This window comes from Pristiophorus japonicus, chromosome 1 (genome assembly GCF_044704955.1).
Source record: "Pristiophorus japonicus isolate sPriJap1 chromosome 1, sPriJap1.hap1, whole genome shotgun sequence".
In the NCBI taxonomy this organism is placed as follows: Eukaryota; Metazoa; Chordata; class Chondrichthyes; family Pristiophoridae; genus Pristiophorus; species Pristiophorus japonicus.
The window spans coordinates 542,542,716-542,570,683 of record NC_091977.1 but is presented as its reverse complement, the minus strand read 5'-3'; the positions used below and the strand labels follow the sequence as shown (position 1 = coordinate 542,570,683).

The following is a 27,968-nucleotide window of genomic DNA, read 5'->3' as shown; positions in this document are numbered from 1 at the left end:
CGATATATTTCCAAGTCAGGATGATGTGTGACTGGGAGGGGAACGTGGAGGTGGTGGTGTTCCCATGCACCTGCTGCCCTTGTCCTTCTAGGTGGTAGAGGTCGCGGGTTTGGGAGGTGCTGCCGAAGAAGCCTTGGCGAGTTGCTGCAGTGCATCTTGTAGATGGTACACACTGCAGCCACGGTGCGCCGGTGGTGGAGGGAGTGAGTGTTGAAGGTGGTGGAGGGAGTGAGTGTTGAAGGTGGTGGAGGGAGTGAGTGTTGAAGGTGGTGGAGGGAGTGAGTGTTGAAGGTGGTGGAGGGAGTGAGTGTTGAAGGTGGTGGAGGGAGTGAGTGTTGAAGGTGGTGGAGGGAGTGAGTGTTGAAGGTGGTGGATGGGGAGCCGATCAAGCAGCTGCTTTGTCCTGGATGGTGTCGAGTTTCTTGAGTATTGTTGGAGCTACACCATCCAGGCAAGTGGAGAGTATTCCATCACACTCCTGACTTCATAGAATCATAGAAATTTACAGCACGGAAGGAGGCCATTCGGCCCATCGTGTCCGCACCGGCCGACCAAGAGCTACCCAGCCTAATCCCACTTTCCAGCTCTCGGTCCGTAGCCCTGTAGGTTACGGCACTTCAAGTGTACATCCAAATACTGTTTAAATGTGGTGAGGGTTTCTGCCTCTACCACCCTTTCAGGCCCAGACCCCCTCTGGGTGAAGACATTTCCCCTCAAATCCCCTCTAAACCTCCCCCCAATTACTTTAAATCTGTATCCCCTGGTTGTTGACCCCTCTGCTAAGGGAAACAGGTCCTTCCTATCCACCCTATCCAGGACCCTCATAATTTTATACACCTCAATCAGGTCCCTCAGCCTCCTCTGTTCCAAAGAAAACAGACCCAGCATCTCCAATCTTTCCTCATAGCCAGAATTCTCCAGTCCAGGCAACATTCTTGTAAATCTCCTCTGCACCCTCTCCAGTGCAATCACATCCTTCCTGTAATGTGGTGACCAGAACTGCACGCAGTACTCCAGCTGTGGCCTAACCAGTGTTTTATACAGTTCAAGCATAAACTCCTTGCTCTTATATTCTATGCTTCGGCTAATAAAGGCGAGTATTCCGTATGCCTTCTTAACCACCTTATCTACCTGGCCTGCTACCTTCAGGGATCTGTGGACCTGCACTCCCAGGTCCCTTTGTTCCTCTACACTTCTCAATGTCCAACCATTTAAGGTGTATTCCCTTTGCCTTTTTAGCCCTCCCCAAGTGCATCACCTCACACTTATCCGGATTAAATTCCATTTGCCACTGTTCTGTCCACCTGACCAGTTGATTGATATCTTCCTGCAGTCCGCAGCTTTCTTCTTCATTATCAACCACACGGCCGATTTTAGTATCATCTGTAAACTTCTTAATCATACTCCCTGTTGTGTATGGAGAAAGAGTTAGACTGAACACTGTGAGCTCAAAGTAAAGTGTGACCTTAGTCTTTTATTGCAGGTATCCAGAGTGCCTCTCCAGCCTGTGAAGCCTTCTTAAATACCTGTGCTCCCAAGGGATTATGGGATCCCTTGGGAATTCGGGGAATGAGCCCTCTGGTGGCTGTACAGAGTAAATACAAGTCCACATATATAACAACATTCCCCCCCCAAAGTCAATAGTGTAACTATTTACAATCTGAGTCGTTCTGGGGCCCTTCTTGCCCTGGTTGGTCGTCTCGGTGTGAAAGCTGGTGTTGCTGAATCATTTGTTGGGCCCTCGCTGGGCTGCTGTGCAGCCGGCCTTGCTGGGCTGCCTGGTGTGTTGGGCCCTGCAGGGCTGCTGTAGATGATGGGTTCTGCTTCGTGGTCAACCGTGGTGTCGGTTGCCACTGGTGTGTATGTGTTGGGGGATCAAAAAAGGTAGGGTCCAAGGTGGGTTGCTCAGGATAGTCCGTGAATCTAAGTTTGATTTGGTCCAAGTGTTTCCGGTGAATGAGTCCATTTGAAAGTTTGACCAGAAACACCCTGCTCCCCTCTTTGGCCACGACAGTGCCGGGAAGCCACTTGGGACCTTGTCCATAATTTAATACAAATACGGGATCATTGATTTCAATCTCACGTGACACATTTGCACTATCATGGTATGCACTTTGTTGAAGCCGCCTACTCTCTACCTGTTCATGTCGATCAGGGTGAACTAACGAGAGCCTTGTCTTAAGTGCTCTTTTCATGAGCAGTTCAGCAGGTGGGATCCCAGTGAGTGAGTGGGGTCTCGTGCGGTAGCTAAGCAGAACTCGGGATAGGCGAGTCTGCAGTGAGCCTTCCGTTTTGCTTGATGGTTTGCACTGCTCTCTCTGCCTGACCATTGGACACTGGATTAAACGGGGCAGATGTGACATGTTTGATCCTGTTACGGGTCATGAATTCTTTGAACTCAGCACTGGTAAAACATGGCCCGTTGTCACTCACCAGGACATCGGGTAAGTGGCAAACATGGCCCGCAGGCTTTCAGTGGTGGCAGCGGACATGCTAGCCGACATTATCTCACATTCAATCCACTTGGAGTACGCGTCTACAACCACAAGGAACATTTTACCCAAGAATGGGCCTGCATAGTCAACATGTACCCTGGACCACAGTTTGGAGGGCCAAAACCATAAACTTAGCGGCGCCCCCCTGGGTACAATACTTAACTGCGAGCATGTATTACATCTGTGAACGCAGGACTCTAAGTCCGCATCGATGCCGGGCCACCACACATGGGATCTGGCTATCGCTTTCATCGTTACGATGCCTGGGTAGGTACTGTGGAGGGCATTGATGAAGGTGTCTCTGCCCTTCTTGGGGACCACTATTCGATTGCCCCACAGAAGGCAGTCTGCCTGTATAGACATTTCATCTTTGCGCCGCTGGAACAGTTTTATCTCTTCCTGCATTTCCACTGGGACACTGGACCAGCTCCCATGAAGCACACAGCTTTTGACAAGAGATAATAAGGGGTCCTGGCTTGTCCAGGTTTTGATCTGCCGGGCAGTAACGGGTGATTGCTCACTCTCAAATGCTTCCATGACCATGGCTAGATCTGCGGGCTGCACCATTTCCACCCCCGTGGTGGACAATGGCAGCCTGCTGAGAGCATCGGCGCAGTTTTCTGTGCCTGGCCTGTGGCGGATGGCGTAGTTATATGCGGACAATGTGAGCGCCCATCTCTGGATCTCGGCTGATGCGTTGGTATTTATCCCTTTACTCTCGGAAAATAGGGATATAAGTGGCTTATGGTCAGTTGCCAATTCGAATTTTAGCCCAAACAGGTATTGATGCATTTTCTTTACCCCATAGACACAAGCTAACGTTTCTTTCTCAATCACGCTGTGGGCTCTCTCAGCCTTAGACAGACTCCTGGATGCATAAGCAACTGGTTGCAGTTTCCCGAAATCATTAGCTTGTTGCAATACACACCCGACGCCATATGACGACACATCACATGCTTACATGGATCATACAACACAAGCAATTTGTTTGAGCCTAACAATTTTCTCGCTTTTACAAAGGCATTTTCTTGGCTTTTGCCCCAAACCCATTCGCCCCCTTTTCGTAGTAAGTCATGTCGTGATTCTAGCAGGGTGCTGAGACCCGGTAAGAAGTTACCAAAGTAGTTCAGGAGTCCCAGAAATGACCACAGCTCCGTTACGTTCTGTGGCCTCGGTGCGTTCTCGATTGCCTCCGTCTTCGCGTTGGTGGCCTGATACCATCCGCCGCAATCCTCCTTCCCAGGAACTTCACTTCAGACGCCAGGAAAATGCACTTCGAGCATTTTAACATGAGCCCCACATGTTGAGTCGACCAAGCACCACCTCCAGGTTCTGCAGATGCTCGACTGTGTTCCGACCTGTGACCAAGATGTCGTCCTGGAAGACCACGGTGTGCGGGACCGACTTCAGTAAACTTTCCATGTTTCTCTGGAATATCGCCGCCGCTGATCGGATTCCAAACGGGCATCTGTTATAAACAAAACGACCCTTGTGCGTGTTGATGCAGGTGAGGGCCTTCGATGATTCCTCCAGTTCCTGCGTCATGTCGGCTGAAGTCAGATCCAGCTTCGTGAACATCTTTCCTCCCGCCAGCGTTGCAAAGAGGTCGTCGGCTTTTGGTAGTGGGTATTGGTCCTGCAGGGAGAAACGATTGATAGTTACTTTGTAATTGCCACAGATTCTGACGGTGCAATCTCCCTTGAGGATGGGACAATAGGACTGGCCCACTCGCTGAACTCGATCGGTGAAATGATGCCCTCTCTTTGCAGCCGGTCTAGCTCGATCTCTACCCTTTCTCTCATTATGTACGGTACTGTTCTCGCCTTGTGATGGATGGGTCGCGGCCCCGGAATTAGGTGGATCTGCACTTTTGCTCCTTGGAATTTCCAGATGCCTGGTTCGAACAGTGAAGGAAATTTGTTTAAGACCTGGCCACACGAAGTGTCGTCAGCGGGCGATAGCGCTCGGATATTGTCCCAGTTCCAGCGTATCTTTCCCAGCCAGCTCCTGCCGAGCAGCGTGGGACCATCGCCCGGTACCACCCAGAGTGGTAGCTTGTGCACCGCTCCATCATAGGAGACCTTTACAGTCGCACTGCCGATTACAGGAATCAGTTCTTTCATGTAAGTTCTTAGTTTCGTGCGAACTGGAGTTAAGACTGGCCTTGAGGCCTTGTTGCACCACAACCTTTCGAAAGTCTTTTTGCCCATGATGGACTGGCTCGCGCCCGTGTCCAGCTCCATTGACACCGGGAGTCCATTTAGTTCAACATTCAGCATTATCAGGGGACAATTAGTGGTGAATGTGTGTACCCCATGTTCCTCTGCCTCCTCTATCAGATGTTCTGTTTCGTTGTGATCCTCCTCTGCAACGTGGTGGTTTTCAGGTTTAACAGGCTTAGCAGCTCGCCTGCACACCCGTTGGAGGTGTCCCATTGTTCCACAGCCCTTGCAAACATATCCTTTGAATCGGCATGAATGGAAACGATGATCACCCCCGCAGCACCAACAAGGTGTTAATGGCCTTGCATTCATCACCCTTGATGGTGGACTCTGAGACATCTGCAGACGTGTAGCTGTAGGTATGTGTGACCTCCCCTGTACAGTACAATTTGAAAACAACATCACTTTGTTCACAGTACTTGTTGCAGCACTTGTGTGCTGAGAGATTTGCTTAGTATTGTCACTGGTGGCAATGAACGCCTGGGCTATCGCTATGGCCTTACTCAAGATTGGGGTCTCTACAGTCAAAAGCTTGTGAAGTATGGTTTCGTGGCCAATGCCAAGTCAGAAAAAGTCTCTGAGCATGTGCTCCAAATGTCCTTCAAATTCGCAATGTCTTGCAAGGCGTCTTAGCTCGGCGACATAACTCACCACTTCCTGGCCTTCAGACCTTTTGTAGGTGTAGAACCGATACCTCGCCATCAGAATGCTTTCCTTCGGGTTCAAATGCTCTCGGACCAGTGTGCACAAATCGTCATACAATTTCTCCGTGGGTTTCGCTGGAGTGAGCAGATTCTTCAGGAGGCCATACGTTGGTGCCCCACAGACGGTGAGGAGGATCGCTCTGCGTTTGGCAGCGTTCTCTTCCCCATCCAGCTCGTTGGCCATGAAGTATTGGTCGAGTCGCTCCACAAAAGTTTCCCAATCATCTCGCTCCGTAAATTTCTCCAGGATGCCCACTGTTCTCTGCATCTTTGGGTTCGCTATCTGTATCTCGTCGCCAGTTGTTGTGTATGGAGAAAGAGTCAGACTGAATACTGTGAGCTCAAAGTAAAGTGTGACCGTAGTCTTTTATTGCAGGTCTCCAGAGTGCCTCTCCAACCTGTGAAGCCTTCTTAAATACCTGTGCTCCCAAGGGATTATGGGATCCCTTGGGACTGCGGGGAATGAGCCCTCTGGTGGCTGTACAGAGTAAATACAAGTCCACATATATAACACCCCCAACATTCAAGTCCAAGTCATTGATATATATACCACAAAAAGCAAGGGGCCCGGCACTGAGCCCTGTGGAATCACATTGGATACAGCCTTCCAGTCACAAAAACATCCATCAATCATTACCCTTTGCTTCCTGTCTCCGAGACAATTTTGGATCCAACTTGCCACTTTGCTCTGGATTCCATGGGCTTTTACTTTCATGACCAGTCCACCATGTGGGATCTTATCAAAAGCTTTGCTAAAATCCATCAAACTACATCAAACGCACTGCCCTCATCGACCCTCCTGGTCACCTCCTCAAAAAATTTAGTCAAGTTAGTCAGACATGACCTTCCCTTAACAAATCCATGCTGAATGTCAATCCAAATGAAGATTTATCCTGTCCCTCAGAATTTTTTCCAATAATTTTCTCACCACCGAGGTTAGGCTGACTGGCCTGTAATTACTCGGTCTATCCCTTTCTCCCTTTTTAGACAAAGGAAGAGTATAAAAGCAGGGAAGTCTTGCTACAGTTATACAGGGTATTGGTGAGGCCACACCTGGAGTACTGCGTGCAGTTTTGGTTTCCATATTTACGAAAGGATATACTTGCTTTGGTGGCAGTTCAGAGAAGGTTCACTCGGTTGATTCCGGAGATGAGGGGGTTGACTTATGAGGAAAGTTAGATGTTATGTCTTTAATACTCTTATGAATGACTCCACGAGTCTCGTATTGTACTTGAGCTGTTGTGACCTTAGTCCTGTAAGGGGAGCTTGGGGTGTGGGTTCGAATCCACACTCCCCTGGGGTTCTGTACGTGCGATTTATGAGAATGGGTGAGTAATGAGGCATCAGACACAGTGGGTAACCGCAAAATGGCTAACGTTGTTTATTTAGAATAGTAAACACCAAGATAGAGGGCATAGGAAGAGGTCGTAAATAGCAGTAATGGCACAATCTCACTCAACAACACGAAAAATCTCGCAACAGGGAAGGGGAAAATAAGAGGTTAAAACATTCCACTCACACACAACCCCACCTCCCACTCCCACCCTTCTTACCAATTCCTATCCTAAATTGAGTCTGTGAGGGGGTTTGGGCTGTACTCACAATCCTATCAACCCCGGGGTTCGCGGGGCACTTATTTCAGCTCGGGGTCCCTCTGGGGTGGGTAAGCAAAAAGTTGCTGGAGTTAAGCACACCTTCCCCAGAGCGAGGGCCCTGTGAAAAACTGACTCCAACCTCCAAAAGCTGACTCTCCAACTGCTCCAAAAGCTGACTCTCCAACTGCTCCAAAAGCTGACTCTCCCTGCTTCCCCCTCTGCTGGTTCTGTTGCTCCTATATTTGTATCCAATTTAGTTTTGGCTTTTTCGCGCTCAAACTCAGTTGGTGGTCCATTGTGTAAGTTTGGGCGGGGAGATAGCTTTGGATATTTAATCAGGAGATGTCACAGGTACAGGTAGGTGTGAGGACAGGGGTATTGTTTCAGTGCACATTGGTGCCTCAACATCTGCTGGTCCAATGTAACAGTCCGGGGAGTCAGCCGGTTTGGGCCTCCCCTTTGATGGGCCATTAGGTCGATGATGGTCCACATTCATTAGGGGTGAGCCATATTTTCAAACTGGGCCAGGTAGTCCCCATTGGTTGAGGATTTCCCCGCTTCAGGCCTGACTCGACCCCTGATTGGCCTGCCAGAATGCACTTCTCCCCCATTGGCCAGTGCCTCTGTCTCGCTTGTGAGCCAGACTCCACAATGTCTGTATCTGCCCACACGTTTCCCAGCCTGCCTGGTCTGAGGATTTTACTTGGCCAAAAATGTTGATTTAAAATGTATAGGACGATCCCATGGTAGTTCTCTTGTCCTTGGGGTGTTCCAATAAAATGCGGCCGTGGATTTTTGAACCTTACACTCCCCCATTAAAACACTTGGTCTCGGGGTGTTTTCAAAATGTGAAGCAAAACCTTTTCCCTCTCACAGAGCCAATCTTCCCCAAATCTTACCTAAACCCACGATAAAACATTAAAATACACCAATGGTATTCATACATTTGGAATCAATACAATACTGAAAATGTAAAAATGCTTCTCAACCAATGCCCTTCACCAAAACCACAATAGTCCACAGTATCACACCTGATAGTATTACAGATAGGGAGGTACGGACCTTTTACAAGGTGCAGACTTTTCTTTACAGTGTAATACATTCGGCTCGTACAATCAGTCCCGTCATACTGCATAGACTTTGCGAGCCCTCCCTTTTTGTTTGACCTTTGACTTGGCCTCCCACATAACTTTCTCAAGTTTTAAACCACGGCCCTTTCTCCTAGGCTGGCAGTGGATCGCCAGTAAATCGGCTCCGGTGATCAGCTGTGCCACGATCAGGGCGTGAGAGAGGATGCAGTCCCAGGCCGGGACCCCTACATCCAACCCCCAATCCCACCAGGGCCTTGGATTTAAGTCAGCTATCTGGGCTCCCAATTTTACTGTTTGTTGTTGTCGGGTGAAATAATGTTTCTGGGATTTTTGTGCTGCTTTGAACAGATCTGTCAGGTGCTCTGGTAAAAATGGAATGTGGTATCCGAAATGTGCTACATAATTGTCCATGCTGTTAATCATTGATGCCCCGGTGTTGAAACCGGTAAAAACATCATTCCACATCCCTCTTCTGTGTCTTTTCGGTTTGACGTTGTCTTTGGGTTGTAGACTGAACAGCAAAGTCTTGTTCAAATAGCCAAAATCGAGCTCGGAGAATGTCCTGAACATTTCTCGAAGGAGAGCCTGGTAGAGGTGTTCTGTCTCTTTTGGGACCACTCAGGTAGGTGCACCTCGGTAAGGTTTAGGATGACGGAGGCCACGGCGTAGTGGACCCCCTGGTATAGCAGCTTGTCCGTGGGAACAAAACCAAACCGTTCTGTGGTCCCTGGGTGGTGGTAGGGCATCTGTCTGTGTCAGTTGGTTCGGTCGGGGCTGTGGGCAGGGGCTGTCTGGGGTGTGCGCTTAACTCGCTGGCGTGGATGGAGCTGGGGTGGCTTACTATGCATGTGACCATGCTCCGGTCCCATCCCATCCCCTCCCCTTCATCCCGCCACTGTCGGGAGAACGCTATGGAGATGCCTGCCGGGCATATCTTCTCTGATCCCACATGCACACACACCCTCCTAACTCCGCCTCCCACCATTTATCCCAATACACGCTCACTCCCCCACCCCTGGGTGCCCGTGATGGTCCGGTAGGTGCTGTTGTCCAGTCTCTCCCAATCTGCTGTCGGGTTTCCCATGTCCTTTCTCAGTTTCCTGAGCCACCACCACCTTCCCACCGGGATGTGTCCCTTACAGGTCAGGCCAACCCTCTTCCCAACCACTCCCCTAACCCGGGATGTGTCCCTTACAGGTCAGGCTAACCCTCTTCCCAACCACTACCCTAACCCGGGATGTGTCCCTTACAGGTCAGGCAAACCCTCTTCCCAACCACTCCCCTAACCCGGGATGTGTCCCTTACAGGTCAGGCCAACCCTCTTCCCAACCACTACCCTAACCCGGGATGTGTCCCTTACACGTCAGGCCAACCCTCTTCCCAACCACTACCCTAACCCGGGATGTGTCCCTTACAGGTCAGGCCAACCCTCTTCCCAACCACTCCCCTAACCCGGGATGTGGTCACCTCAATGCTGGGGCAGGAGACTGATGTTTCCCCATACGTGACCCCGGGGTGTGGAGTATCGATGGAATTGGACCCCAGCCACCCTGGCCACCTTCCCCTGTGGGTATATATTGTGGTCCCTCTACCCCTGGTGACCCTTCTCCTGTGGTGACAGTCGGTGCCTGCCCCCCGAGCATCCAAAAATAATGGGTCTTCAGTCTCTCCCGGGTAGCCGATGTACAATCTGGTGTAGGTGCACAGGACCAGGATTTTCCTCATCTCTGGTTCCTCTTCTGAAAGACAAAACCTCATTTGGTTCAAAACCCCTGAGCCCCCTGACTCATCCCTCCCCCATTTCCCACTCTGCCTACACCTCACAGTACCCCTGCACGGGTTTAAACTGTGTGTGCCTATCAGTCTGATCGCAAACCGCAATTTTACTGTGAAAGTCAAAGGGTTTCAACTAATAAACACTTGAAACAACAGACAAACCTTACACAAAAGAGGAAGTGAGAGAAAAAAAAAGGAAGTCCAGGCTCCCTATCCTATTGGCTCAAAAGCCTCACTGTTACACTCCCGATATTGCAGAGGCCACCTGAGCCCCACTACACGAGAGAAAACTTTATATATATCTGTACACACCTACTGCTCTCCTTTTTAACCTGCTTGTCACCCTTCCAGGGTGGCTGTGCTAATCCCTGGGACGCTCCTTGGTTTTCCTTTTATGTGGGGTAATGTAGGGGGGAAGACCACCTCTCCTTTGGCCTCTTGGGCCGGACCGACCTCCGCGGTCGCTCTGTCTCCCCTGCCAAGGTGTCCCCCGAGCTTCGGGTGGTGCTTACTGGGCTGGCACAGCCCCTCACCCCCTCCAGGGATGGCCCACTGCCCTCGGGAGCAACGGAAATTCCCCCGGCAGCCTCCTCACTGCCGGGGACTCCCGTATCCTCTGGGGGGCTTTGGGTTGTACAAGGGTTCCACCCGAAACCACTCGCAGTGATACTCTCACAGTGTTTCCTCAGTTCTTCCAGGGACCACTCACTGCTGGGACCCGCTGCCACACTCTCTCCTGCAGACTCTGGGCTGTCTGCACCGAAGGCTAGGCTATCCCGACAGGCTCCTCACTGTCGGTGGCCCCTTCCTCGCGTACAACCCCTTCCCCGTCAGGAGACTCTCGTTCCTCCAGGGACCACTCACTGCTGGGACCCGCTGCCACACTCTCTCCTGCAGGCTCTGGGCTGTCTGCACCAGAAGCTAGGCTATCCCGACAGGCTCCTCACTGTCGGTGGCCCCTTCCTCGCGTACAACCCCTTCCCCGTCAGGAGACTCTCGTTCCTCCAGGGACCACTCACTGCTGGGACCCGCTGTCACACTCTCTCCTGCAGGCTCCGGGCTGTCCGCACCGAAGGCTAGGCTATCCCCGACAGGCTCCTCACTGTCGGTGGTCCCTTCCTCGCGTACAACCCCTTCCCCGTCAGGAGACTCTCGTTCCTCCAGGGACCACTCACTGCTGGGACCCGCCGCCCTCTCTCCTGCAGGCTCTGGGCTGTCTGCACCTGAAGCTAGGCTATCCCCGACAGGCTCCTCACTGTCGGTGACCCCTTCCTCGCGTACAACCCCTTCCCCGTCAGGAGACCTTGGCTGCGGAGGCCCGTCCAGTGACTGGCTGCCTGCCCTGCGCGGCCCTTTCCCCCTAGTGCCTCTCGGGAAAGTAAAACAGGCTGCTCGGGACGGTGGCAGCCTTGACTGCGGAGTCCGAGCGGATCTCCTAACGGGTGGAGGTGAGTCCTGGGCCCATGTGTAGGGTGGGAACCCCCCTTCCTGTGGGTCCCAAATCTGTGGGTAGTTTGTACCTGTGAAGCAACTCACTGCTCCTTGTGGTGGGATCAGAGGGGCAGCAGTGGTGGGCTGGGGGCCTGGGCTTCCCGTCGGGATTATCCCTCCGTGCTGCCCTTTCCCACGAGGTTTTGCCTTGTTGGGGTTAAACAGTTTACATTGGTCAATGTGAAACCATTTAACCCGGCGGGGCATCTTGACCGCGTATACCATGGGGCTTGCCTTGTCGACAATGCTGCAAGGCCCCATGTACAGTGGCTCAAAGACTCCCACCCTGGCAAAGTTGCGGACCATGACCTGGTTCCCCACCGGCCACTCGTGGTGTTTGCTCGGTTCCAGCAGCAATGGGTTGGCCTGATGCTGCTTCCCCGTGTTAGTGGCCGCCTGCCAGTCAATCTGCCTGAGGTGCTCCTACTTGGTAAAGTGGTCCCTATTCAGGAAGGAGACTGGGGATTCCCCGCAGAGGTGGGTGGAGAGGTTGCCCCTGGTTTTGATGGGGATTACCTGAGATTCCGTCAGGACTGGGGCAAGTACATGGGTGGGGGTTCGCATGGCTCTTCCAGACATGAGCTCGTACGGGGAATACCCCGTGCTTTTCGACTGGCTGGCCCGGATCCCCATCAAAACCAGGCCACCTCTGCGGGGAATCCCCAGTCTCCTTCCTGAGTTTTTCTTTCAAGGTCCTATACACACGCTCCACTAACCCCGAGGACTGGGGGTTGTAGGCGACGTGCCCCTTCCCCTCAATCCCCAGCACCTTCAGGGTTACCTGCATGACCTGTCCCGTGAAGTGGCTCCCCCGGTCGGACTCCACGTACTGTGGAAGTCCCCACCTGGAGAACACCTCCCTAACCAATGTCCTGGCGGTCCCCACTGCTGTGGCTGTTCGGCAAGGGAAGGCTTCAACCCACTTTGTGAAAGTGTCCACCAAAACCAGGCAGTACCGGTACCCTCCCTTAGCCACAGGTAGGGGCCCTATGTAATCGATTTGTATCGATTGCCATGGTCCCTCTACCCTCCTTGCGTGTCCTAGAGACACCTTTCTTTTCTGGGGATCTGGATTATTGGCTGCACAGACGAGACAGTTCGCGCAAAATTCACGAATGTCTTCCCGGAGCTGGGGCCACCACGCGACCTGTTCCACCTGTTGCCAGGTGACCTCCGGGCCGGGGTGTCCAGCTCCAGGGCCTGTGTGGGCCAGCTGAAGGAACTCCCTCTGGTGCTGCTGGGGCACGATCCACTGCTCTCCTTTAAACAACATCTTCTCCCTAACATGGAGGCCTGTGCCTCCGTACGGTCCTTCGACCTTTTCTCCCGCAGTCAGCTTGTCCATGACGGACTTGAGGACGGGATCTCGCGCCTGTACCTGCTGGAGGTCCCGGGCCAAAGCCACCCCTGCGCTCCCTTGTGTCCCCTGTCCGCCCTGGATAGCTGCTATGGGGCTCCCTCGAGCGGGTTCCACTTGGTTCCCGTTCAGGCTCCCTCTTTGGCCAGTTGATCTGCCTTTTGGTTCCCTGCGGCCCTGGGCTCATGTTTGTAATGGGCCTTTACTTTGTGAATGCAAATGTCTGCCCCGGTCCCTACTGCCTGCGTGATGTGCTGCAGTCGGGGTTTTATGGCCAGGGGCTTACCGTCTGCAGATGTATACCCGCGACGGGACCAGCTGGCTAGGTACTCCGTGCAGGCATTGCAGGTGAACATACTATCTGAACAGATGGTAAAGGGCCGTGGGAATTCGTCGGGGTGGGTGAACATACACGACTGCCGACAGTTCAGCGTGCTGGGCGCTCATGGTGGCTGGGAGCTTTATGGCCCTGGCAATGTCTGCCTGGGGATCATAAATCCCGCACCCTGTGAGCCTTTCCCCCGCCACCACCGTGCTGGACCCGTCAACATAGATCTCCCGCCCGTGGGGCTGGATCCCGGCCCGGAGCCCTATGTCCACGTCCCAGACCCCCTCAACGGAGCAACGGTGGGCTTTCCCGGGGTACAGCATGTTGGCTGCCAGTCGGGGCTCACACATCCCTTTTACTCTCAAATCCATCTGTGAGAGCAGGAGGGTCCAGCGAGCAATGTGTGCGCTGCTCACTGTCCCATCCTTATCTCCCATCCAGCAGCCTCTGAGTGGGGGTGTGATGAGTGAGGAGGGTGATTGGGGACACTCCTGTAAACACCTGCCACCGCTTCACAGCCCAGTGGGTGGCCAGCAGATGCCTTTCACAGTTTGAGTAACCCCTCTCCCCCTCAGTGAGGACCCTGGAGGAGTAGACCACCGGTCTCAGCTGGCCGTGCCACTGTTACATCAGCACAGCACTGAAGCTATCCCCGCTGGCTGCTACCTCCAGGAAAAATTCCTCGCCCTCATCTACCGCTCCCAGGGCCGGGGCTTTCTGCAGGTCTCCCTTGAGGCGGGTAAACGCTGCATCACAGTCCTCATCCCACTCCCACTCCTCATCCCACTCCCACTCCTCATCCCACTCCCACTCCACACCTTTGTGCAGGAGCCGGAATAGGGGGGCTGCAATGGCTGCGTAATCCTCAGTGAAGGCCCTGCAGTAACCGGTCAGACCCAGGAACGACCGCACCCCTGTAACTGTAGTCGGAGCCAGTAACTCCTGAACTGCCCTCCTCCTAGCCTCATCGATAAATCTCTCCCCTGCCCGCACAGTCAGCCCCAGGAATTTTACCTCTGTCTGGCCGATCTGTGCCGCCTTAGGGTTTGCTTTAAAACTCTCCTCGTGCAGCAGTCCCGACAGCTCTGCCAGCCGGGGACCGTGCTCTTCCTCCGAATCGGAGAATAGCAGCAGGTCGCCCACGTACTGGACTAGCTGTCTGGGTCCGCTCAACTCTTTCAGGCAGTTGGCCATACACTGATGATAAATGCTCGGGCTGTTGTGGAAGCCCTGGGGAAGGCAGTTCCAGTTATACTGCTGTCCTTTGAATGTAAAGGTGAATTTGTACTGGTCCTCCCGCCTCAGTGGGATGGACCAGAACCCATTCGAGATGGCCAGCACCGTAAAGACGGCTGCGGACGCGGGAATGGCTGAGACTAGGTGGGCTACGGCTGCCCCTGTGGGCGCACAGGCGGGGATATTTTTATTGAGGACTCGGTAGTCCACTGTGGCGCTGGTCAGGCAGTAGGGGATCCCACTGGATAGGGGTGAAGTGGTCGGGTCGTCTACATGAACCAGGGTGCACGAGGCCCCTGTGTCCAGCAGATACTCCCCCCGGACCCCCTCAACCCCCATCATGACACGTGGTCTGTCCCACTCATCATAGGTGACCGGGCAGAGGTACACGGGTTCCTCGGGGTCTAGTCATTGGGGGGGTGTTGGTCTGGGCCTGAGGGACTTCTCCTCCTGCAACCTTCCCAGTCTGGGTAAAGAGTGCCTGCAGAGCCGCGAGGAGACCCTCGAGTGGGGCGGCAGGGCTGGGCACAGCTGGCTTGGGATGGCTTGCGGCCGTGGGGACTGGGGCTGAGGTTAGGGCCTGTGGACCTCTCTTTTCCTGCCTCGGAGCCCGGCATTCCCTCCTCATGTGTCCTGTCTCCCCGCACCCGGAGCAAACCACCTCTCTGCCTGCCTGCCAATTCCCTTCTTGCCTCCACTCTCTCTTATCAGAGCCAGGGCGGATCTCACACACCTTCCCCTTGGTGGGTTTCTCCCCCCCCCCCCCCGATTCTGCCATTGGGTAAGAGAGGGTCAGCTGCCTCAGCACCGTCCCCTCTGTGGCTTGGGGGGGGCTCTCTGAAATCAAACCACAGGTTGGCCTGGGCACGTAACTCCGGGAGGCTGTTTGCCATCAGTGCATGTAGCCAGCGACCATGTTGATGTGCCTCCAGCTGTGTTCGGTCCAAATTTCCCCCACTGGCTTCCTCATACACTGGCCACAGTCGATCAGCGAACGCCTGGGGGGTCTCCCCGGGTCTCTGGACAGTGGCTGTACCCGGTCGATCGGACAGCCGTCGTTCAACCCCATGGCCTCCAGGATATCCTCCTGGAGAGCGGCCACTGTTCGCTGACCCCTCTTGCTCTCAGCAGAGAGAGGCTGACACAGGGCTGGGTCCAGTGAGGACAGGAGCAGTTTGCTCCGTTCGGCCTCATCGCAGTCATTTATGTGTCCTACCTGCTCTACTTCCATAAAGTGGACAGAGGGGTCTCCTTTTTGGGTAAGTTTATTCACATGGGCCACCATCTGCCACAGCTGGGTCGCACTGTGGGGTACCACGCACTGGTTCTGTAGGGGACTCTCAGCCTGACCCACTGAGGGTGGTCCGAATCTACCCTGCCTGATGGGGCACATTGGGGCTGGTCCCAGAGGTTTAGATTCCAGCATTTCACACTGCCTCTCCTCCGGGATCCCCAATGGGGCTGTGGGAGAGGGCCTGTAGGATTCCTCCTCCCCACAGCCTGTTTCACTCTGTTCCCCATTCCGCACCTCGGCTGGGCTGATAAGGCACACCACTCCTTTACTGGGTGCCTGGCTTTCAGCCCAGCCAAGGGCTTTTGCCTCAGCTAAGGCCAGAGCTTTGGTGTCGGGCTGGGTGGGGATTCGAGTCTCCGGCACTTCCAGAGCTTTTGCTCCGGCTAGAACAAGGGCTGCTTTGGCTTCAGCCAGAGCCAGGGTGAGCCGATCGATTTGTTCCTGAAAGGAACGATGATCCACCCCTGCCCTGCTGTGGCATGCCTGAAGTGCAGCCTGTAGCTGGAGACTCTTACCCTCTCCCAACCTTCCCTGGTTCTGAGCCTGGGCAAGTTCCTCCTGCAGTCCCCTGATGTCACCTTTTCCCTCAGTTACCTGGGACTGAAGGTACTCCCTGTGGTTGCGATAGCTTTCTCCATCCCTCTCTCGTTCCTGCCCCTCCCACTTTAAATCCTGATCCAGCTTTTCCCTTTCTTTGCTGGTCTTTACTAGCTCCTCTCTCTCTGCTCAGCTAACTCTGTCTGCAGGACGTCTACCTGCCTGTCCAAGACCTGTATTTGCTTCTGAAAGCAAATCAGCCACACTGCCTTTTCCACTGATCTTTGATGATCTTTACTCTGGGTCCACCTGGCTGCTGCGTCCCTCAGGCCGTTCAGCCCTCAGCAGCACCTGCACCCACCTCCTCGAGCAGTTTATCCTTGCTGTTACATACCGAGCAATCCTACCCTCCATTTTATACTCCTCTCCACCAAGACTGACTGTCTCGTCACCCTCACTCAATGCTCGTCCCTTCGTGGTCGCCATTGTAAGGGGAGCTTGGGGTGTGGGCTCGAATCCACACTCCCCTGGGGTTCTGTACGTGCGATTTATGAGGGTGGGTGAGTAATGAGGCACCAGACACAGTGGGTAAGGGTACAAAATGGCTAATGTTGTTTATTTAGAATAGTAAACACCAAGATAGAGGGCATAGGAAGAGGTCATAAATAGCAGTAATGGCACAATCTCACTCAACCACACGAAAAATCTTGCAACAGGGAAGGGGAAGATAAGAGGTTAAAACATTCCACTCACACACAACCCCACCTCCCACTCCCACCCTTCTTACCAATTTCTATCCTAAATTGAGCCTGTGAGGGGGGTTTGGGCTGTACTCACAATCCTATCGACTCCGGGGTTCTGGGGGCACTTATTTCAGCTCGGGGTCCCTCTGGGGTGGGTTTTACGTTGTCGGTCAGTTCGGTTTTCCTCCTCGATGTGGCGTCGGTTTCTTCTCTTTGCCTCTCGGTTGGCTCCTAAGCAAGAAGTTGCTGGAGTTAAGCACACCTTCCCCGGAGCGAGGGCCCTGTGAAAAACTGACTCAACTCCCAAAAGCTGACTCTCCAACTGCTCCAAAAGCTGACTCTCCAACTGCTCCAAAATCTGACTCTCCCTGCTTCCCCCTCTGCTGGTTCTGTTGCTCCTATATTTGTATCCAATTTAGTTTTGGCCTTTTCGCGCTCAAACTCAGTTGGTGGTCCATTGTGTCCGTTTGGGCGGGGAGATAGCTTTGGATATTTAATCAGGAGATGCCACAGGTACAGGTAGGTGTGAGGACAGGGGTATTGTTTCAGTGCACATTGGTGCCTCAACATCTGCTGGTCCATTGTAACAGTCCGGGGAGTCAGCCGGTTTGGGCCTCCCCTTTGATGGGCCATTAGGTCGATGATGGTCCACATTCATTAGGGGTGAGTCATATTTTCAAACTGGGCCGGGTAGTCCCCATTGGTTGAGGATTTCCCCGCTTCAGGCCTGACTCGACCCCTGATTGGCCGGCCAGAATGCACTTTCCCCCATTGGCCAGTGCCTCTGTCTCGCTTGTGAGCCAGACTCCACAATGTCTGTATCTGCCCACACGTTTCCCAGCCTGCCTAGTCTGAGGGTTTTACTTGGCCAGAAATGTTGATTTAAAATGTATAGGACGATCCCATGGTAGTTCTCTTGTCCTTAGGGTGTTCCAATAAAATGCGGCCGTGGATTTTCGAACCTTACAGACCCATTTATTGTAACTCCAGAGTGAGACACAAGCATGGTGGGGAACCTTTTATACTGGGCCCTGCACACCTATGCAGGTGACCCTCAGGTCTCCCACCGCAGTGCCCTCTGGTGGCACACCTTATGTGACTATACAGTTAGTATACATGGTCTACATACATGACAGTTGAGGAGGTTGGGCCTCTACTCATTGGAATTCAGAAGAATGAGAGGTGATCTTATCGAAACGTATCAGATTATGAGGGGGCTTGACAAGGTGGATGCAGAGAGGATGTTCCCACTGATGGGGGAGACTAGAACTAGGGGGCATGATCTTAGAATAAGGGGCCGCCCATTTAAAACTGAGATGAGGAGGAATTTCTTCTCTCAGAGGGTTGTAAATCTGTGGAATTCACTGCCCCAGAGAGCTGTGGAAGCCGGGACATTGAATAAATTTAAGACAGAAATAGACAGTTTCTTAAACGATAAGGGAATAAGGAGGCGGGCAGGGAAGTGGACCTCGAGTCTCGTCACCGAGAGCATGCAGAAACCAAGCGCAGGCAGCGGAAGGAGCGTGCGGCAAACCAGTCCCACCCACCCCTTCCCTCAACCACTGTCTGTCCCACCTGTGACAGAGACTGTAATTCCCCTATTGGACTGTTCAGTCACCTGAGAACTCATTTTTGGAGTGGAAGCAAGTCTTCCTCGATTCCGAGGGACTGCCTGTGATGATGATGAAGATGATGACTAGGGATGGAAATCTGCTGCCCTTACCCGGTCTGGCCGAAACGTGACTCCAGTCCCACAGCAATGTGGCTGGCGCTGAACTGCCCTCTGAAATGACCCAGGAAGAGGGCTGGACTTTGGGTTGTCTAAGGCCTCAGCTGGCGGCCAGAGGGGGCGGTAATGTGAGCGTTGGAGCTTAGCGTGCAGCTTTAGTGACCCGGTTGATGGTCACCTTGGCCAGGCCCAGGAGCAGGCCCATGAGGAGGCCCTCCGACCTGCCCGCTCCCCTCCGCACTGGGTGACAGTGAGGTCCACATGGAGGCATTGGAAGGAGAATGGAACGGGTACTCACCCTGACGACCCCAGTAAATATAGAAACATAGAAACATAGAAAGTAGGTGCAGGAGTAGGCCATTCGACCCTTCGAGCCTGCACCGCCATTCAATATGATCATGTCTGATCATGCAACTTTAGTACCCCATTCCTGCTTTCTCTCCATACCCCTTGATCCCTTTAGCCGTAAGGGCCACACCTAACTGCCTTTTGAATATATCCAATGAACTGGCCTCAACAACTTTCTGTGGTAGAGAATTCCACAGGTTCACCACTCTCTGGGTGAAGAAGTTTCTCCTCATCTCGGTCCTAAATGGCTTACCCCTTATCCTTAGACTGTGACCCCTGGTTCTGGACTTCCCCAACATCGGGAACATTCTTCCTGCATCTAACCTGTCTAAACCCGTCAGAATTTTATATGGTTCTATGAGGTCCCCTCTCATTCTTCTAAACTCCAGTGAATACAAGCCCAGTTGATCCAGTCTCTCATCATATGACAGTCCTGCCATCCCGGGAATCAGTCTGGTGAACCTTCGCTGCACTCCCTCAATAGCAAGAACGTCCTTCCTCAGATTAGGAGACCGAAACTGAACACAATATTCCAGGTGAGGCCTCACCAAGGCCCTGTACAACTGCAGTAAGATCTCCCTGCCCCTGTACTCAAATCCTCTCGCTATGAAGGCCAGCATACCATTTGCCTTCTTCACCGCCTGCTGTATTTGAATTTGTTGCGACGTTGCGTTGCTGCTGTGACCACACCTTGTCACGGGTTGGAATGTGCTGGGGCCACCTCTCTCCACTGCCGATGTAATACAATATAGAGCACCCCCCTAGTGGAATACTGCTCCACCTACTGGACTACCAATGTAATGCAACCACTGCTGTAAATACAGCGACAGGCTCATGTGACAAGGTCACGTGACAAGTTCCTGCAGAGCCATCTTGTGTGCAGTGGGCTCAGTGATGCGGTGAAGAATATATCGCAGTACCCTTTGCCCAATTTCCCTCCACCTCTGGAGGTGTTGACAGGCTTTGGTTCCCATTCCTCGGTCCCCGGGCGCCTCCCCATTCTGGGATCCCGCTAGGAGGCGCTCTATAATGCGGCTCTTACACACTTACAACTATTTTAGTAAAACTATAACTCAAATGCCCCCCTTAAAAGGGGGCACTAAAACCGACAAATTCACAAATTAAACTTTGGACGTTAAACAGATCAAATTAAAATTTGGTTTATGCACTTACCTCGCTCGGCTGCTTTGGAGAAAACATTAATATTAAAAATAGATAAGAATGAGAAAAAGTTTATTGTTCAAAAGAACTGACGGTACAAAAGGTGCCAATCAATGAATGATCGTCCCCACTGCTCCCTGAGCCTGAATTGGTTATACTTGGCCCCTTCCGTACCTCCACGACCGAGGTTTTAGGAGGCAGTCGGAAGAGAGGGCTGTGGCTGGTGAGGTGACCAGGGTCAGGGACCTGCTTGATGGTGGAGGAGCGGGCTGGATGGCGCCAGACACGCTGGCACGGCGCCTAAATTCAGCCAACGTCCGCCGCGCGGCCGATGCCATCGAGTCGCTAAAAAGAGCTCTGGGCCCCGACTCCGTTAGGTGCATCGAGGAGGCTCAAGCACGTGGGGAGATCCCGTCCGAACTGACCCCCCGTCCGGACGGAATTCCTCATCGGTGCCAGACCCCGGAACCTCCCTCGGGGGCCGGCGCCTCACAACTTGAGCCGCTTCGAGGAAATCCCCTCCGTGCCTTTCAGTTCCGCGCGGAGGGGTTTCCTGTACGGGCTGCTCCTGCACACCCTCAACTTTGCCATCCTCGCCAGCCGTCCGGACACGCCATGGCGTACCATCTTGCCGTCCGGAGGAGGCGGGGGTCCCCGATGGAGTGCACTCTACGCAGGGGTCCTCCCACTATTCATCGGGGACTTGGCCTGGAGGGTGGTGCACGGAGCAGTCCCATGCAACAAATTTTTAAGTCGGTTCACGGGCTCCCAGGCCGCCTGCAATTTCTGCGGTCTGGAGGAGTCCGTGTTCCATGTTTTTTATTGAATGCACGAGGTTGCAGCCCCTGTTTCATTATTTAAAGGGGCTGCTCCTCAATTTCTGGCTGCACTTTAGTCCCACGCTCCTGATCTTTGGGCACCCTGTGCGGAGGGGAGCGGGTAGGTCCAAGGGCCTCCTCGTAGGACTGCTCCTGGGCACGGCCAAGGGTGCCATCAGCCGGTCCAGGCAGCGGGTGGTCGAGGGGGCCGTTCAGCCTGACTGCCTGCCTCTCTTCCGCTCTTACATCCGGTCCAGGGTGTCCTTGGAGATGGAGCACGCGGTGTCCACCGGTACGCTCGCGGCCTTCCGCGAGAGGTGGGCACCGGAGGGACTGGAGTGCATCATCACGCCCGGCAACCAAATTTTAATTTGATTTTACGTTTTAAAGTTTAATTTGTTTTCATTGCCGCTTTTAGTGTCCCCCTCACCTTTTATAGGGGGCACTTGTATATATATATATATCTGTGGTTTTACTGCCCAAAAAACCCCCCAAAAAACATAAAAATCACAAAAAAAAAGGGCACGTGAAAAGTGTTTGGAGTGTCCCCCAGATCGGGGTGGTGGGGGGGGTGGGGGGATGATTTAATGTTTATTTTTGCTTCCCGAAAAGAGTTGTTCTGGGCCCCTCCCCCTGCACCTCAATTGGCTGTTCTGGGCCCCTCCCCCTGCACCTCAATTGGCTGTTCTGGGCCCCTCCCCCTGCACCTCAATTGGCTGTTCTGGGCCCCTCCCCCTGCACCTCAATTGGCTGTTCTGGGCCCCTCCCCCTGCACCGCAGTGGCTGGCTGCCCTGTGATGGGATGGGGAGGGGCCCAGTGCAGTATAAAGAAAGCAGGAAGGAAGGCTGATGATTCATTGGTCCTCCCTTGTGCACAGAGCAGAGTCAGCATTGTGTGAGAGGTGGTAAGTGGCAGCTGGCAAACTAGGTGTGGCAGGGGCAGGGGCAGGGGCAGGGGCAGGGGCAGGGGCAGGGGTTTGTTTCAAACTAGTCGTAAGTTCTGATCTAACTTTTGAATGCTGTCTTTTTTTTTTGCTGGGTGTGGTTCTAAAGACTTGAGTTGTGAGTTTTTAGTTGTGACTTTGTGTTGGGAACTTATTTTCTAAAAAGGGGAACTGGCTTTAACTTGCTGAAGGGTTGGTCTACAATGTGTTGTGTGGTTGGGCTCTGTGTCCTTGTGTCTCTATATTAATGGGGGCTTTCTCTTTCTGTGTTTCAGTCACTCCCTGCAGATTCTGGAACCATGGCTGATGATGAAATTGCAGCTCTGGTGGTGGACAATGGATCCGGGATGTGCAAGGCTGGGTTTGCTGGGGACGATGCTCCCAGGGCTGTGTTCCCCTCCATCGTGGGCCGGCCCCGACACCAGGTGAGTCTTTCAACTGGGACATTGGGTGGTCTTCCAATCTGGTCCTGGGGTGGGGGGGGCTAGGTCCTCCTGGCTGTGTGTGTGTGTGTGTGTGTGTGTGTGTGTGGGGGGGGGGGGGGGGGGGTGGGGCTGGATCCTGGGGGTCCTTGTAACTGAAATGTTTTTTTCAGCCAGTGAGGAGTTTGGTGTGCAGTCTCCTGCTGTTGCCTGTGAGCATTAACCCTTGCTGGTGCTTGCTTTTTGCTGTACAAGTGTCAATCCTATGGAGTTGTTTTGAATTTGAGCTCCTGTCCAACCCCTGTTTCTGTAGCCTTGTGTGCAAGACTGTTTCCAGTGACTGAAGCATTGCTTACTGGAGGGCCCAGATTTGAGGTGATTGCACAGATTGGCAATAAGGAAAACCAATGAGTGGCTTGGATTTATAATGAACTACCTGGGTGGGTGGTGGATACAGATTAAATAGTAGCCTTCCAAAGGGAATTAGATAAATGTGGGGGAGTGGATATTGTCATGTTGAAGAATGAGTGGCGGTGTGGGACTAACTGGATTATTTGTTGAATGTTTGGTGCAGACCTGATGGGCTGCATGGCTTCTCTGCTGAACTATTGTGTAAGCAGTTTTGAGGATCTGAAACCTGGGCTTTTGTCCCCCTGGATTGTTTCCAGGGCAGAGTTGGTGCAGCATTCTTGGTGACTGGCTCAGTGGGTGTCTGTCTTGCCCTGAAGGCTGTGGGTTCAAGTCCAACTCGAGACTTGAGCACAAAAATCTTGGCTGACCCCCCAGTGCTGAGGGAGTTGTCTTTTGGATGAGATGTTTGAGGGAGTTTCTACCTCTGGTGGATGCATGTAAAGATCCCATGACTGCATTGTGATTGGGCTTCATGGGAAGTGATTGATCTTGAATACAGGCATTTGTCGGTAAATGTGGCAGTCAATTGGTGCACAGCACCATCCCATAAACAGTGCAGTGGGTGATAGAATATAGTGGAAACACTAAATGGGTCGGGCAGCATCTGTGGGAATGTGGACTGCTGTGTTTCAAGCCCCTTGGAGATCCCCACTTGCAGTAATGGTGCTGGAGGGGATGATACAAACACACCCACACATAGAAACATAGAAACATAGAAAATAGGTGCAGGAGCAGGCCATTCAGCCCTTCTAGCCTGCACCGCCATTCAATGAGTTCATGGCTGAACATGAAACTTCAGTACCCCCTTCCTGCTTTCTCGCCTGTATCTTCTGCATACAGCCCAGACCAGTCGATCCATGATCAGGGTGAGGATTCTGCCAGTCCCTTGAGCCTGTCCACCATTCAATTTGGATAAAGGGTATCTTTCATTTCCATGTGCCCATCTTGGTTCCATTAATGCTGGAACGGAACTAATATCTTCAACTCTGCACTCATTCACTTTTTTTTTTAATGGCCACCTTTCCCTCCTGCAGCTATTGCTCCCATCGAAGGAATAATGCAGGACTATTGGAAAATAAAGTGCAGTGATGCAAAACTCTTGCACTAGAACTCCCTTCATGGCCTGAGGACATTCTAAAAGTGCTTTGTGAAATACAAGTATAGTCACACCTGCAATGAAGGCAATGCAGAATCTGGTTTGTCATTGGGTTGTGATTAGCAGTTAGTGTTTGGGCACCTTGCTGCCTCCAACTTTAATCCCCATCTGAGCATGCTTGGCTCTTGGCACAGACTTGCATTTATATAGTGCCATTCACCACTGCTGTCTCCAGGCACTTCACTGCCAATGAAGTACTTTTTGAAGTGTAGTCACTGTTGTAATGTAGAAAATGCAAAAGCTAATTTGCAAACAGCAATATAATCAGATAATCTGGGTGGTTGTTTGAGGGATAAATATTGGTCCAAGACACTGGAGAACTCCTGCTCTTCAACATAGTGGCCATGGGATCCTTTTGTCCACCTCAGATCAGATGGAGTCTCTGTTTTGGATCTCATCTGAAAGATGGCCCTGCTGTCAGTGCGACGCTCCGTCTGTGCTGTCCCTCTGCCAGTGCGACGCTCTGTCTGTGCTGCCCTGCTGTCAGTGCGACGCTCCGTCTGTGCTGTCCCTCTGCCAGTGCGACGCTCTGTCTGTGCTGCCCTGCTGTCAGTGTGGTGCTCCCTCCGTGCTGTCCCTCTGCCAGTGCGACGCTCTGTCTGTGCTGTCCCTCTGCCAGTGCGACGCTCTGTCTGTGCTGCCCTGCTGTCAGTGTGGTGCTCCCTCCGTGCTGTCCCTCTGCCAGTGCGACGCTCTGTCTGTGCTGCCCTGCTGTCAGTGTGGTGCTCCCTCCGTGCTGTCCCTCTGCCAGTGCGACGCTCTGTCTGTGCTGCCCTGCTGTCAGTGTGGTGCTCCCTCCGTGCTGTCCCTCTGCCAGTGCGACGCTCTGTCTGTGCTGCTCTGCTGTCAGTGTGGCGCTCCTGTCACTTGAACCCACAACCTTCTGACTCTGGCAGGAGTGCTGCCTTCCCCTGAGCCATCACACAGCAACCTAAATGTCTTCAATGCAGTTGTGCTCTTCAAAAGTACTGCACACAAGTCAGAACAGGAGCTGACTATATTTCTGTCTGACTGTCTTTAGCCTGGCTTATTGTGAATTCACTGTTTTATTCCCTGTTCTAGGGTGTGATGGTGGGAATGGGTCAGAAAGACAGTTATGTTGGTGATGAAGCCCAGAGCAAGAGAGGGATTCTGACCCTGAAGTACCCAATCGAACATGGGATTGTGACCAACTGGGATGACATGGAGAAGATCTGGCATCACACCTTTTACAATGAGCTGCGAGTGGCCCCAGAGGAGCATCCTGTTCTCCTCACCGAGGCACCCCTCAACCCCAAAGCCAACCGGGAGAAGATGACCCAGATCATGTTTGAGACCTTCAACACACCGGCCATGTACGTCGCCATTCAAGCTGTGCTGTCCTTGTACGCCTCTGGTCGCACAACTGGCATTGTGCTAGATTCTGGTGATGGTGTATCCCACACCGTGCCAATCTATGAAGGGTACGCCTTGCCTCATGCCATCCTGCGTCTAGACCTGGCTGGCCGGGATCTCACTGACTATTTGATGAAGATCCTCACTGAACGTGGTTACTCCTTCACAACCACAGCCGAGAGGGAGATCGTGCGTGACATCAAGGAGAAACTTGCCTACGTGGCCCTAGATTTTGAATCTGAGATGCAGACGGCTAGCTCTTCCTCAACCTTGGAGAAAAGTTACGAGCTCCCCGATGGCCAAGTCATCACCATCGGCAATGAGCGTTTCAGATGCCCAGAAACCCTCTTCCAACCCTCCTTCATTGGGATGGAAGCTTCTGGGCTCCATGAGACCTGTTTCAACAGCATCATGAAATGTGATGTAGACATCAGGAAAGATCTGTACGCCAACACGGTCTTGTCTGGTGGAACCACCATGTATCCCGGTATCGCTGATCGAATGCAGAAGGAAATCACAGCCTTGGCTCCGAGCACAATGAAGATTAAGATCATTGCTCCGCCAGAGAGGAAGTATTCAGTGTGGATCGGAGGATCCATCTTGGCTTCTCTCTCCACCTTCCAGCAAATGTGGATCAGTAAGCAGGAATATGATGAGTCTGGGCCCTCCATAGTCCACCGCAAGTGCTTCTAACTTGCCCACCAGATCTTGTCCACTTGCCATATGCCCATCAGCCTCTACTCTTTCACCAGGTCCTTTCTAACTGTTTTTGGCCAGTGTGGATTATTGTGTACACCTGCCTCCATTGATTTCCCCATTAGAGCTAGCTTGAAAAAAGGAGCCTTTAATTAAATTGGGTAATAGTGACCATGTCACATTTTGTCTGAATTGGTACAATTGTGTGGCTGGGGGGGTGGGTTTAAAGGGCCATCACTGCTATTCTTTGGAGAAGAAGTGGGCAGGTAACCATCACTCCCAAGTAGCCTCTTGCAGCTGGAAGCTTGCTCTGTAACGGAATCTTGTAATTTTGCAATTGCAGAAAACTATTCTGAATAAAGTGTTTTTTGGTCAAGATTTCTCGTGTCTCGTAATTTTCCGTGCTCTCTCTCGTGCGCTTTCCCTAATGTTAATTCTGTCGCTGGTTGGGGATAATTTAATAAATTGGGCTTCTCGAAGGCCACAGCTGTTTTACATTTCTCCATCGTGCCTGCTAGGCTAGGTCTACCAACAAGATTAGCCTTAATGCACATAGATTTTAAAATCTATATCTGCATCTTGAAGATGGATTCTGGGTTGAGGTATGACCTTAGTGACTAGTGGAGTACGCTCCTAATTCTTCAAAGGTCAGACATGGAACACATCTTCTCCCAAACTCTATCTAACAATTATCTGTACACACCATAACACTAGTTGGCCAGAGAACTGTGTACAGTTCTGACCATGTTAGTAGAAGTGGGATGTGACTGCACTGTAGAGTACTGAGGAGATGTACAAGAATGTCAGGAGTGGAGAATTTTAGTGATGACGAAAGATTGGATAGGCTGTGGTTGTTTCCTTTGGATTAGAGGAGGCTGAGGGAGACCACATTGGTGTGTATAAAATTGAGGGGCCTGGATAACAGACTGGTTTCCCTTAGAGTGTCAACAACTAGGGGGCATAGAATTAAAGTAATTGGTAGGAGGATCTGAGACTTTTTTTAAACCCAGGGGTCTAGAACTCACTCCCTCACCACATTTCAAAAGTACTTGGCATTTCAAGTTCACATCCATGACCTACAGGGCTATTGACCGAGTGCTGGCAAGTGGGATTAGGCTGGATAGTCTCTTGTTGGCTGGCGAGAACACGATGGGCCAAGTGGCCTCCTTCCGTGCAGCAGAGCTGGTCTCCAGTCGTCCTGGTTAACCCTTGCCCCTGGACCAAGACCTCGCTCTGTCAAGCCCGTGTGGTGGCTGGTGTGCAACGGTCACCCCACGTTAAAAAAATCCACGCACAGGTATCTTCCACCCTTCAACATGTAGTTCGGGATCCGGAATATTAGGTCCTTCATTGAAACACCTGGGAACTCATCCTTTTTGGCGTGGAAGCAAGTCATCCTCGATACGAGACACTGCCTATGATTAAACTTGTGATTCTATGATTTCTTGCACTCCCTCTATGGCAAGTATATCCTTCCTTAGGAAAGGAGACCAAAACTGTGCACAATGCTCCAGGTGTGGTCTCACCAGGGCCCGATATAATTGCAGTAAGGTATCTTTGCTCTTATACTCAAATCCTCCTGTAATAAAGGCCAACATCCCATTTGCTTTAATCACTTGCTGTACCTGCAGGTTAACTTTCAGTGATTGGTGTACAAGGAACCCAGGTCCCTCTGAACACCAACATTTCCCAATCTCTCACCATTTAAAAAAAATACTCTGCTTTTCTATTTTTCCGATCAAAGTGGATAACTTCACATTTCTCCACTTTCTATTCCATTTACCATGTTCTTGCCCACTCACTTAACCTGTCTATATCCCCTTACGAACACATGAACAATGACGGACAGGTAAAGACTATCTGGCCCATCGTATCTATCCCACACAATCCCAATACCTTGTGTATCACAACATATACACTCCACCCCACCCCAAACCATGTGATCTGCCGGGAGAGGCAAAAAAAAAAACAGAAAAAAAAACCCTGGCCAATTTGGGGAAAAAATCTGGGAACTTACTCTCCAACCCATCCAGGCGATCA

General features: G+C 52.3%; 2 protein-coding genes across 2 annotated transcripts in view; one reads left to right on the top strand and one right to left on the bottom strand.

Annotated features, from left to right (window-relative positions):
* ankrd29 (ankyrin repeat domain 29) overlaps nt 1-27,968 on the bottom strand; it is a 1,085,233-nt gene that overhangs the window by 81,797 nt on the left and 975,468 nt on the right. The window lies entirely within an intron of this gene.
* LOC139278210 (actin, non-muscle 6.2-like) lies at nt 21,748-26,306 on the top strand. The gene is made up of 3 exons (XM_070896860.1): nt 21,748-21,830; nt 22,145-22,294; nt 24,921-26,306. Exons 2-3 carry the CDS (start codon nt 22,169-22,171, stop codon nt 25,923-25,925), a joined length of 1,131 nt encoding a protein of 376 aa, XP_070752961.1. The 5' UTR covers nt 21,748-21,830; nt 22,145-22,168; the 3' UTR covers nt 25,926-26,306.

What these genes read in the sequence shown, in the direction of transcription:
- LOC139278210 (XM_070896860.1), top strand. Translation starts at nt 22,169, where the DNA reads ATGGCTGATGATGAAATTGCAGCTCTGGTGGTGGACAATGGATCCGGG. An exon ending in TGGGCCGGCCCCGACACCAG is followed by an intron (nt 22,295 to 24,920) that starts GTGAGTCTTTCA and finishes TCCCTGTTCTAG; the next exon opens with GGTGTGATGGTGGGAATGGG.